The sequence below is a fragment of the Carettochelys insculpta genome, chromosome 3, assembly GCF_033958435.1.
Source record: "Carettochelys insculpta isolate YL-2023 chromosome 3, ASM3395843v1, whole genome shotgun sequence".
NCBI lineage: Eukaryota > Metazoa > Chordata > Testudines > Carettochelyidae > Carettochelys > Carettochelys insculpta.
This window is the reverse complement of record NC_134139.1, coordinates 52,001,793-52,014,734: the sequence shown is the minus strand read 5'-3', so window position 1 is coordinate 52,014,734 and position 12,942 is coordinate 52,001,793. Positions and strand designations below refer to the sequence as shown.

The 12,942-nt window shown below is 40.8% G+C and overlaps 1 protein-coding gene across 1 annotated transcript in view; it reads left to right on the top strand.

Moving 5' to 3' along the window:
• Positions 1–12,942, top strand: part of ALK (ALK receptor tyrosine kinase) — a 562,657-nt gene that overhangs the window by 133,387 nt on the left and 416,328 nt on the right. Inside the window, exon 2 of the mRNA XM_074989826.1 lies at positions 3,289–3,405. Within this exon, the coding sequence (XP_074845927.1) occupies positions 3,289–3,405 (117 nt within the window). The remainder of the gene's footprint in view (positions 1–3,288; positions 3,406–12,942) is intronic.

Here is a 12,942-nt window from a genome sequence, read left to right as displayed (position 1 = left end):
CACTCCTGTTAATGCATCCCAGAATCATGTTTGCTTTCTTTGCTACAGTGTCATACTGACTCATATTTAGCTTATGGTCCTTCAAGTGTCCAAAGTTAGAATTTGGTCCTGAAAGATCATTTAGGTAAAAACGTTAGATGGCCAAAATGCAAATGAAGTATCTGAATGTTTAAATCTCTGTACTGACATGTGCCTCCTCTCCATAGTTTATTATATCCTACTAAATTTCTGGTTATTAAAAATGGAGCTGTCAGCTTCTGGTTGCTAATTCATTTATTTAATTAGAAGGTTAGTCTTGCTGGACAAAAGTGATAAAGCACCATGGGACAAGGAACCAGAAAGAATAGTTCACATACTCTGTAAGAATTAGAGGAAGAGTCCTGGATGCATTTTGGCTCAGATTCTGCTCCCTTAGGAAGCAAAAATATTTTGTTCTGTAAAATGACAGGAACATAATTTATCTTTGGAACATTCTCAAGAGACTCGTAAAAGTGTGAGGAATTTATTTGATTTGTAGGTCCTATTGTAATTATCTTTCAGAACATGAAATATCTTGGTAGTGCAATAAAGTGGAAGAGCAAAGGCCTTTCTTTCTCCTGACCCATGATTCTTACGTGAAATAAAATAATTAATTCCTCATTGAGGAGCATGACCTCTTGTCTATACACAGTCCTTATGACCATCATCTTTGAAAATGACTTAATTGGGAAGGATTCATAACTTCTGATAGTGCCGAGGCAAGAAGATTCTATGGCAAATAATTCAAATAAAGACCTTGTGATCAAATTACAGGATTATAAAGAGAACAGGGAAGTAAAACCATAATTAGAGTAAGATCAGTTAACTGAATCTCAAGGCTGCATGTACATTACGATTTTTTGGAAAATCTCAGCCTGTACTACCTTTGTAACTCTCCTCAACGTTAGCAATAGTAGAAGAGCTAGTGTAGGCAGGGCTGAGTTACATTTACTACAAAGTGTCATCTAGCCCTGCCCAGCTACAGCTTTAATTCTGACTCTAAAATATGGAGAGAAGAAACTCCATTGAACACTTTTTGTACTAAAAGCACATTAGAAAGATTTATTTCACGCTAAGTGAGGTTGGAGTTAGTGTGACATGAATCTGAAGAAGGGGATATATGCAACGATGGGTTATAAGTGACAGGGAGGTTGTTGTGAATGTGGGAGTCTGGGAAAGTGGGCAGGGCAATTTTGGATTCCTCAGGTATGGTATGGCAAGTGAGGTAGGTCAGGATGATAACAGTGATTTAACTCTGCCTTTTTTTTTTTAACTGAATCTGCTGGTAGCAAATGCATTTGAGTGATCTTCATGTTAAAAGGATTGTGTGGGGGGAGGGGATAGAGAGAGAGAGAGAGAGAGAGAGAGAGAGAGAGAGAAATGGAGGCCAGCTACAAATTTCGGATCTACATAGGAGCATTCTGAGAGTTTAAAGACATTAACAGACAGTGTTCTGTTTGTCTACATATTTCATATATATGAAAATTATGTTTATTCAGGGCTTTTAGATATTGAGGTCTCAAGAGTCTGTCCTTAAGAAGCAGACTGTTTGGAATTGGAATGTCGAATCTTTTCACATTCTGTAGAGTCGATGTATGCTTATCCCTTTATGCAACAGGAGTATTGCCACTGGTCACCCATCCCAGATTAAGTGACACATGCTTTATTATACTTATATTTTGGCTGTTTGTATAGTGGAATCAGCAACTTCAAGAACTTCATTTGATCAGTTTATTACTTTTTCTTTTAAACCCAGCAATACTAGTCCAATGACAGTAAAATTGTTGAATAGTCAGACTTCACAACAGATAGACTTGTGATGAAATCCCTAAAATCTGAGATTACCACCATGATCAAGTCAATGAAGGGCATAAATCAAACTACTGTGTACTGGTATGACCTATTTCCACTACATTCATACTGTAGACCTAACCCGAGACACACTCTCCACCCAGCTAAGTCATTGCAGAGTTGACTATTATGCTGAGAATATTACTCCTTTATTTGCAATTTAAGGTGGGTTACTAGACTTCATGGTACATAGACATTGCCAGAGTGGATCAGACCTATGTTGCTAAATTTTGTCCAATAATATACTATCTAGTTATGTTATCCTAAACTGGCAAAGGGTCAAATACATAGTTAAGGTATCAAGGAAACTAAACTTCATTTACAATTCTGGAATGAGTGATACAATACTGTATTAGAGCCAATTTATAGCCTGAATGTAATTGTGTTGCAATCACTAGGGTTAAATTTACCAAGGAAGATTAGTACTTGATTCTCCTCTTGCATATGCTCCCATTTTGTACCAGTGTCAGTGAGATCAAGTCACTGCAATTTTCAGAAAACTTATGAATTTGACTAGGAAACTGAATTCCTAGAATTGACACATCTCCATGTACCAGGAACTCTAGTATACCTGTCACATTATAATTCAGGCACTATTTCTCATAGCCCATTCTTGTTTGTTGTGACCAGACTATATTACTGAAGGCTCATTTCAAACATTTTAATTTATGCAACAGAAACTTGGCAGAGCATCAGTTTGCCTGCCTTTATGTGCTGTATTTCAGGTGCCAAAATAAAAACATACCAGTTTAAAGCACACTCAGGTCAAAGCAAAGCTTGGAAACACAGAGAGCGTTGGTGTTGACAATTCTGTTGAATAACGATACTAATTTTTCATTTATGGAACAGTTTATTCTCATTCTCCTTGTGCACATTCATGGGTAAGGGACACTCAGCTGTTAAATCCTACTGTGAACCTGCCAGGGATTGAAACATAACTGTATCTAATTGAATTTTCAGTTTCAATTGGCTATGTCCTGTCATAAACAGCGGATTAGTGCTGTAGTTTTACTATTAAACTGTTTCTGTGCTGTACCCAAAAAGTAGCTGCATTTCAGTATCTATTACATTAAGGCTACATCTATACTAGAAGCACCTATCTACAGAAGTTCCTGTTGGAAGAGATGTTCCGACAAAATTTCTGTTGACAGATCGCGTCTGCATATAAAAATGGATTGATCTTTTGATCTGCTCTGTTGACAGAAGGGCCCCTGGGAGCATCTACACAGTTTTTTTTGTTGACAGCTTCTGTCCGCAAAACACATTTTCCATGTAGATGCTCTGTGAATTTTGTTGACAAAACCCAATTTTGTCTACAAAACTCCTAGTGTAGACGTAGCCATAGTCTATAAAACACTTTAGGATCCTTCAGCCCATCATTTATATTTATTTGCATTTATTCTTTTCTTTTATTTAAAGGTGTGAACACTTTGGCATCTCCCACAAATATTCCTTCTCTCCCTGATTTTTCTGTATGGAATTTAACTTGGATCATGAAAGACTCTTCCCCTTTCTTCCCACACAGAGGACACCATGGTAAGTAGGCTTATTCTTTATTCCAACGTGACTTTATGTAAATACTCTATCAATTTATTAGTAGTTCAAAACATTTAAGGTAAGATTGTTCATGTTAAAATAGTCATGGTCCCCCTGCAATCAGGGAGGCTCTGAATGGACTGCATGGATTTCGTACATCACCTTCACTGGCATAGGATGAGGGTGGGACAGATTTGGGGTTCTGGTTTAGACTGTTCGCTGATATGATCTATTTGTATAAAACTACACTCATACTGTAGAATGATTATGCTGGTCAGAATAGGACTGAATAAAGATATCCATACCCAGCATGCAATGCAGTGACATCCACCACCAGTTTCTCATGAGAAAAGATAAGGTGGAAAGAGGCTAATAAGATTTACTCACCCTAAGTATGTAATTATCTGCTTGAAGGAAAAGTTTGACCTACCTATAAGAGAGAGTCCCATATATCTTCAAATTTATGTTGCAGCCTTTTATGCTGTGCAATATATATTATTTGTGCTGACGTACAACAGCTTGGAGCATACATTTCATCTGCTTGACTGGTGAGAGAGCACCAATTTCATTTTAGAAGCAACACTGGCAAGTTTTTCCCACTTGCTTTCTCAGAGACTTCAAAGAAAATTTCTCATTTAGCCTTTATTATTTCATCCCAACCTCTTTACATTTCTCAGAAATTTCATGTCAAGAGAAGTGTTTGTTCTAAAAACCTAAAATTATGTGGATTGGGTCCATCTGATGGAATTACACACACACACACACGTACTACATCTAAGTTTAAAATTACAATCTATGGCTTGTGCCTGATTTATATAATCTGAGGTTGAAGATCTGCCAATGTCCAATTTATCATTCTGCAATGATTGGTAGGAAATTGATTTATTGGTTAGACAAAGATTATCTCTGCACAGTTGTCCAGAATTGGTGGAGAACAATATGTCTGTATAATGCTTTATACAGTAGACCCCCAAAATAACACGTAGGTTGCGTTCCCAGACAACCATGTAAGTCACATTTTGCATAAGTCAGGATGGGCTGCACCTGGCTCCCTAATCCTGTGAGTGTCAGGGAGCCCAGAGCCAGGCACAGCAGCGCTGGGCAGTTTTCCAGCTCCTGCAAATGGCGGGGAGCCAGAAATTGGCTGCCGCTGCTACACCCAGCTCCCAGCCACTCACGGGAGTCAGAAAACTGACTGGTGCGGCAGCACTGGTCAGTTTTTCAGCTCCTGCAAGCAAGGGGGAGCCAGGCACTGTTGCTGGGAGCTGAGAGTGCAAGGGCTGGGCTGCCGCCTGGTTCCCAGCTCCCCGACACTTGCTGGTTGATTTTGACACTCATTAGTCCAAGAAATGTGCAAGTCAAAATCATGTAAGTTGGGGGTCTACTGTATTTTCAAAGCTGTTAAAAACTTCAACTACTTTCCTGATGGATGTCAAAGATCTGAAAATGGATCAAGGGTATCATATCACTTTCAGGATGTGCAGAAGAGTCAGGGGAGTATTGAAAAGGGCTGTTTGCTCTTTTTTTAATTTTTTTAAATCATCATTGCACTTTAGGAGGTTCTGGGATTTCCAGAGTTGATCTGGCTTGTGGGTCTGCAGTGGACCCCAAGGTACCATATAGCAACCCGGAATACCTACAGAAGTGTGTGCTTCGGTCATATTCCCGTATCGATACCCTATGTCTCAGGAACTGGGTGTTGAATCTTTCCCTGTGAAGCAGAACTACTATACTAGCTCCCAGGGAACAAAACAAGAGAAATTCAAGTGTAAAGGGTCTGAAAGCAGTTTAGTCAGGATCCTCTTTATTGATCATCTTACTTTCCCAGGCTGGAGACATTGGCATATTTCCTCCCCGGCTAGAGGGAGAGGGAGCCTTTGGTGTTCTGAAGTATGACATCCCCCTCTCTATTTATGTCAAGAGCCCTGAGTCTCAAAGGAAATAATTGTCTGAGATAGAAACAGAAACCAGCTCTTCATAGTCCTAATTCCTTTGCTCTCTGAAATGGCAGATGGTCACTTAGGCCAGAGATGAGGTGTTCTCAGCTAGATCTCCATTTTGACAAAGAGCCAATCCGTCCATCTCGCCAATCGCAAAAGTGTGTTTTGATTTTCTTTTTTGTTTGTTTTTTGGTTTTGTTTTTTTGGAGTTTCTTTTAGGGAAAAAAAAAAGTTTGAGTACTACAAGGTCCCTTTTGTTTTCAGTTTCATGATCTACTTTGGAAGTTACTCTGCCTCCTCAGTATGCTATTGTTCTTCAGTGGCTCCCTTTGGTTAGCTGTCCCCTGGGTTTGCACTATAACACCTAGTGGTTTATACCTAGTGCATTTAAAGGGACAACAGCTTTGCAGTTCTGTGATTTCAAACCACTTTGCAAATCATTTTCTCTCCTCGCTGCTATGAAATGAGTAAGCATCTCCTCCTTTAGGGGAGAAAACTGAGGGACTGAGCACTCAATCTGTTTCATACACCCTGCATCGCTCTGCATCGCTGAGATACTACAATCTTTTCTTGGTTACCCTGGGATGCGGGGTATGACATCTAAAGGAATTTTTCAGACCATAGAATGGGGGAGGGGAAGGGTGCTTACTTGACATCCCACTCCCTGAGGCACATGTGTTCTGCACTAGCCTCACTCTCTCTGCTGCTCCTAGGCACCACTCCTGGCCACTATGGGAATAGTTGGGGGAAAAGCCTCCAGAGCAGGGTGTTTTGCTGTTTGGCTGACAAAACCCTCTAGTGTAGACATAGCCCTGGACAGGAAGACAGTCTTGCTCTTCTTGTCCTTTTGTTTTCCTTTGCCTGCAGACAATATTCCCATGACAGTGTGCAATTTATGCAATCACTGGTACAACTATGAAATATTATACAGAAAGACAACAGATTGCTTTTTCTCTTCTTCTGGTATAGATTTTCCCTGAAGACCGCCCTCTTTTCTTTTTCTGCAGTGCGTCCCCTATTAAGGCTTGTCAAAACACGATTGTTCTTATCTTGCTACTGTGTTGTCAACTGGAGTATGAGTTTCCCAACAATCCTCTTTAGAGTTTGTTCTTTAGACATTTGTACAGTACTTGCCTTAGAAATTCACTTTCATCGAGATGTTTGTCATGCATACATGGGAGATTTGGTGGACAAATATTTTCAGCTCTGAGCATATGCACCATTGCTGGACCAATCTAATCTGTCACTTTCTTATGTCTGGAGGAATGGAAATGAGATGTGTGCTGCCTGTTTTATTCACCCATGAGATGTCTTGAGAGACTGTGCTTATAATTGATTGATGAAGGACTCCTGGTACGTTTTCTTTGTAGCCTGATTTTAAATGAACAAAGTAACTGCCACAGATTTTGGTAACTGAGTTGCCAATGCACATAAAAGATTAAGGAAGACGTAAAGAGAATACTGTCAGTGTAGAGATCCTCATAAGAAACAGACGAGTGGCTGTATTGTTTAAATTAATCCACTACTGCCAAATAACATCTAAGTCCCCACTTCTTAAATTAAAGACTTTTGGCACAGTTGAGTTCTCTATCTTTACTTCTCAGAAAGCAGAGGCAGCATCTTCTAGTGGTTACTGCAAGGCTCAACATGAGGAATGTTGAATTTTATTGCTAGCAATTTACATTCTTTGTAGGACAGATGGATCTTTTTAATCTAATATCATATGGCATTTTAGATCTAGTACTTAACATGTTAAGTGTGTTTGCTAATCATTAAGTTAGGGAATAAGTGTTTCTCCCAGTTTTAAAAATGGGTGAAGGGAGACAGAGAGTGAATGATGTTACGGAGTAGCTGGCCATTTATAGAGAGCTGGGCCCAGCCTCAACTGTGACTGGCTATGTCTACACGAGCCCCAAACTTCGAAATGGCCATGCAAATGGCCATTTCGAAGTTTACTAATGAAGTGCTGAAATGCATATTCAGCGCTTCATTAGCATGCGGGCGGCCGTGGCACTTCGAAATTGACGCGCCTCGCCGCCGCGCGGCTCATCCCGACAGGGCTCCTTTTCGAAAGGACCCCGCCTACTTCGAAGTCCCCTTATTCCCATGAGCAAATGGGAATAAGGGGACTTCGAAGTAGGCGGGGTCCTTTCGAAAAGGAGCCTTGCGGCGGCGAGGCGCGTCAATTTCAAAGTGCCGCGGCCGCCCGCATGCTAATGGAGCGCTGAATATGCATTTCAGCGCTTCATTAGTAAACTTCGAAATGGCCATTTGCGTGGCCATTTCGAAGTTTGGGGCTAGTGTAGACACGGCCACTGAGGCTATATTATGGTGACACAGCTGTGGTACTGCAGGTTAGGAAAGAGAAGGGAGTAAAGAAGCTCATCTTGTCACCAGGGCCAGATTAAGAAAGGGGCTTTATGGGGCTGCAGCCGCTAAAGCCCCTGTATGCTGCTGACTCTACTTGGCTGTGGAGGTAGATGGGAGTAGGAAGTGGCTCTGTGTACTGCATCTCCTCATCCTTCCAGAGCCATGTTACTCCAACTAGCACCATAGTGGGAAGCTCTGTCTTGGCACCGCCCTTGCTTGCAGACTCTGCCCTCCCCCAGACCTTTTGTTGGTGGACAGTCATAGCTGCAGAAGGCAGAGCCTGAAAATGAGTGTGGGCCACAAGGGGCCACCTGTTTCCTTCCTGCACCAAACAGGAGCTACCTCAGGTAAGTGCCTCCACCGTAACCACTTTCCCCAGAATCCTCCTGCATCCTAACTCCCTCCCAGACCTCATATCCCATCCCCTAACCTGGGGACCCCTCCCACACAGACCCCCATTCCAACCGCCTGCACTAAGTCCCCTCCCATGCTCCAAAACCCTTCACCACAGCCAGAACTCCATACTCTAACCCCAAGGCCCACCCCAGAATCTGCACCCCCTCCTGCACTGCACCCACCCTCTTGCTTCCATCCACAGACCCCTCCTGCACACGGATCCCCTAATTTTGGCCTTCCTCTTATAGTCTAGCAGGCCCCACAAAATCTGGGAGCCCCAGCACCCCTCCTCCCTAAAGAATTTAATCCTGCCACGCTTGACTTTTCTGTCTGAGTATCCTTCATTTATGGAGTGGTCTTTTCAAGACACATCCTTAGTTTCTACCCTGGAGTTAGACACCCACAGGCCATCCCATTCCAACTCACTCAGGGTCATGGGGCTGGAGCTAGAAGACTAATTGCTGTGTAGATGCTTAGGCTCACGCTGAAGTCCAAGTTCTGAGATCTTCCCCATCACAGGTTTCTGGAGTCCAGGCTCCAGGTTTAGTGGAAGTTGGTCTAATGGAAGAGAATTAAATACCACTCAGCTGATGAGCAGAGCTCCCACAATTAGCTTTTTGTTCCTGCTGGTGGTGCCCATTCACACATTCCTCCAGTCTATGTAAAAATTATTCTGCATACAAATGGAAAAAAATAGCTGGAACATTGCTTGGGGTATTTGACTTTACACATTTTCCATACTAGACTTCCTCAGAATGTGAAGAGGGGACTTTGACTGGAGGAGATTAACCATCACATGGGTTGTCTTAATTTCCATGGGTCTGTTCTACAACCAATGCTGCCTTTTCCTGTGTGGAGTTAATTCTGAGTACATCTGGAGCTCCTTAAGCTCTCAAATGGAAAGCAATGAAGAACAAAGTCTACTATTTTCCCAGAAAAATGGACTATAACCATGCAAGTTCCTTCATCCTAATGCATTACCCAGCCTACTGCCACCCACCACTATCTTAACATGACAGCTGCCTGCACTGTGTGAACATGAATGAAGAATCGTTGGATGATGATTCTTCTTGTAGATAGGATTAGAATGGAATTCAAGGCTAACCTTATCAAGAGTTCCCAAAACTCCTAGAACTGACAGTCCCATGTCATCTGTGCCTAGAGAAACTGGGAAAGCTTTAGGAACGAGCTTTTTTCTCTGAGATTAGTAACTGAAAACTCAGGCATTCATCTTCCTATCATGAATTAAAAGCATATATGCCTTTCTATATTGCGTATAAATAGATTTGTGGGTGTTAATGGATGTCTCGAATCTCTCCCAGCAAAGCATTTTTCTACTATACAATTTAAATTATTCTCTTCCCCAATGAATAAATATCATTACAGTATTTATTATAAAACAAACCTACTGTCTGATGTCTGATCCTTCACCTCTTCGTCTTTTGCTTCACCTCCTAGAGCCACACTTTTGGGTATTGGACATGGATTAGTCATATTTTTGCAAGCACAGGCAACATCCTTGGTTTAGGTGTCTATATCTGAAATACGAGCTATGGGACAGCTGTTGAAATACCCAGTTGGCATGTTTGTGCATAAGGTGATATGGCTGAGTGTGGATGGAATTCACGCTTATTGATTATCTTAATCAGAGAAGGCATAAACCTACCATTGATAATACCATTCCAAAACCCAAGGGGGCTAAGATCCTGAAAGTCACAAAGAAAAGAGATGGGAAAAGACCTTTCTTGGCAGGAGCTGGAACATGTAATTTTTTTATATGTATAAATAAAATTCCTTGCTCTTTCAAAAGAGTCAACTCTGTGTTCCCTTGCACCACTGCCCCATAGTATATGTGTGTGTGTGTGTGTGTAGTGGATAGTGAAGGAAGGGAAGCTGAACTAGTTAAAGCATCTCCCTTCCATTGCTAACCTGTGTGTGTAATTATGTATGTCAGTTGGCAGCAGGAGTAGGAGATGCCAAAGCTGGCTCTTTGGAAAGAACAATGAATTAGATGTCTTTAAAAAAAAAAAAGATGTTTTCTATTGAGAGACAATTCATATGCATTGCTTATACACATTGGCTGGGCAAATAACCACATATGACAAAGAATAGACTTGGAAAAGACAAAAATACAACTGAGTGGAAACCTGTGTTTGAACCAGTGTGTTGTACTGAAGGATGTTTTCCAGTAGATCTCATTATTAAGATGTTCTTTTGGAGATCAGGATTATATTTTTACAGTGCTTTTAATAATGGAAAACTTTTACCAGCATAGCTAAAATGGATGTAGTTACCATTTATATTAGAAAATTTACACCAACACAGATAACATAGCTATGGCAAATCTCTAATTATTTTTATTATTTATATCTCTTCATCACACCTAGTTAAGAGGTGCTCCAGATGCTATTATATTATAGCATACAACATGTTGTTTGTGGGTCTGTCCCATGAAAGCTCACCTAATAAACTATTTTGCTAGTCTTTAAATTGCTACTTGACTGCTTTTTGTTTTGATAGTGTGTAGACGAGCGCGGCTTACTCTGTTACTATTCAACATGTTGATTGTGCCAGAAGTTTTAATAGTTGGCAATATACCACAAGTTATGCACCTGTTCTGTTTTAAATCAACTATATTGTTTAACCTATGTCTAGGTGAAAAGCTTAATGCTTACTTCAGAAAGGCAGCCATCATATTGAGTCAGTTGACGAAGCACCTGTCAATAACAGGAAACTGACACTAGACATGAAAAATATGAGTTTACTTCATGTGTCCTGAGCATACTGCTGTACAGCAGGTATGAGAGAGAGCTAAAAACCTTCTACAGCAGCTGTTTTCTTCTAATTTTAAATATCGAGTGATTAACCAATGCTCCTGATACCTTAGTATCTGACAAAGCAGAACTGCCAGTCTCATTACTCTTCTTAAACTACAGATGTCATCATTGGTTTAGTTATTTGTACTGAATGGATGATAGACACATTCTAAGGACCTATTGCAAGGAACTTATGTGGCTGCTTTAAAGCCACGAGGCCATTGTAAGCTCAGGTTCAATCAGGTTGCAACTTCCTTTGTCTGTCTTCTAGCACATTTAGTATGCTGGCGTTTTCTTATATAGCCAGAAAATTGTGATACGCTCTGTTGGCTACAGCCAAATTCTTAATAAGGTTTTTTTACTTTTATTTGTTTGTAAGCCGTCAAGGTTAATTTATGTTCCATTTAAAAGTATGATGATGTCACAGATTATAAACTGTCTGGGCATTTAAGAAACTGGGAGATATAATGAGCCTTCAACTTCTACAATATATTTTAAAAGTTGGCTTTGTGATTTACTGGACTTAGTGTCTCCTTTAGAGCCTTCATAATTCGTAGTGTCCATGTACCTACTGCATAAATACATACATATGGGTATTAATCTCTGAAAATGTCGTTGGGGGGGAAAAAAACTTGCTCACTAATGTACAACTGCCACCTAGTCTTCTTTGGGAAGTGGCTGGGGGAGGAGGTGGAAGGCAGGGGGAGGGCTGGAAAAATATGTCTGCAAATTCTGCTAAATTTAAAGACTTTTCCTGCAGAGTGTGATTTTTATTTGAAATGGGAAATGATGGCTTGTGTGATAGAATAAACTACAAAAGCAATCCTTTTTTTCTACATTGCTAAACATGCAAAGAACTTTGTTCAGGATTTGAACATAAGGCAACTATATCAGAAAAAAAGGTGAAAGACCAGTTGTGGGTGCATTAAAAATTGACCAATAATTTGTATTTGTGGGAATAAGCAATTTGTGGAAGGCATAAGTTTCAGATGTTACAAAGAATACTATGCTTTGCATATGTGGTGTCACACTGCAGCAGTTACCAAAGAAATTTCCTTACAACTCAAGAGCAGTTTGTAAGTGAGCTTACACAGAGTATATAGGAAAAGCATTTACTCTGCACTGTGGACTGATCATTAACATTGTTTCAGAGGAGGAATGGTCCTGTGATTAGGTTGTTGGCCTGGGACTTGGAAGTCTTTGGTTTCAATTTCCTCAGGTCCCTTGGTTTCAATTTCAATACCATTGGCTTCCTGTGGAACCTTTAGCAAATCACTTAACCCTTGTGTGCCTCATTTCCTAACCTGCAAAATTTCCCTAGGACACGAGGGGGTTTTGAAAATAAATTTATTAAAATTTGTGCAGTGTTTGGATTCTGTTGTGATAATGCATGTACAAGTCTGGGAAATAGATATGAGTGGTTGATCAAGTCGCCACTTTTTAAAGGTGTATGACTCAAATACAGCATCTTGCTGTGGAAAATGATCTATATTACATGTTGTCCTGGGTTGCATTCAGCCAAGGAGGTATATGTTCTCCACCTCCCTGCACACCAAGGGGATTCAACACAAGAGAAGACAGATGTCATAGTCATCACCAGCCCTTCCTCTGGGTTCTCATTGCAGCCAGGCAGCTTTAATTGCCATGGGGAGGCAAAGGGAAGCACACCGCTGAGACGAGATTTGTTAATGTTTTTAATTTGCTGAGTTGCCTTACTGGGATGCTTGGATATTCTGGATATAGATCAAGACTTCACTGTTTTAGGTGCTGCACAAACACAGAACAAAGGCAGTTTTTGTCCTGAAGTGCTTGCAGTCTAAGGATAAAACCAAAGACAGCAGGTGATTAGACAGGTGTGGAGCATAAACAATGAGACAAAACAGGACAACTAGCAGCTTAGTTGCTGTCAAGTCTCTGTCAGCATCTCAGTCGGGGAGGGTTTTAATGAGGACAATGAGGAGGCTTTGCAGATGTTTCCAGGAGAGTGGCTGCTGAGCCTGAGGGGTGGCACTGGT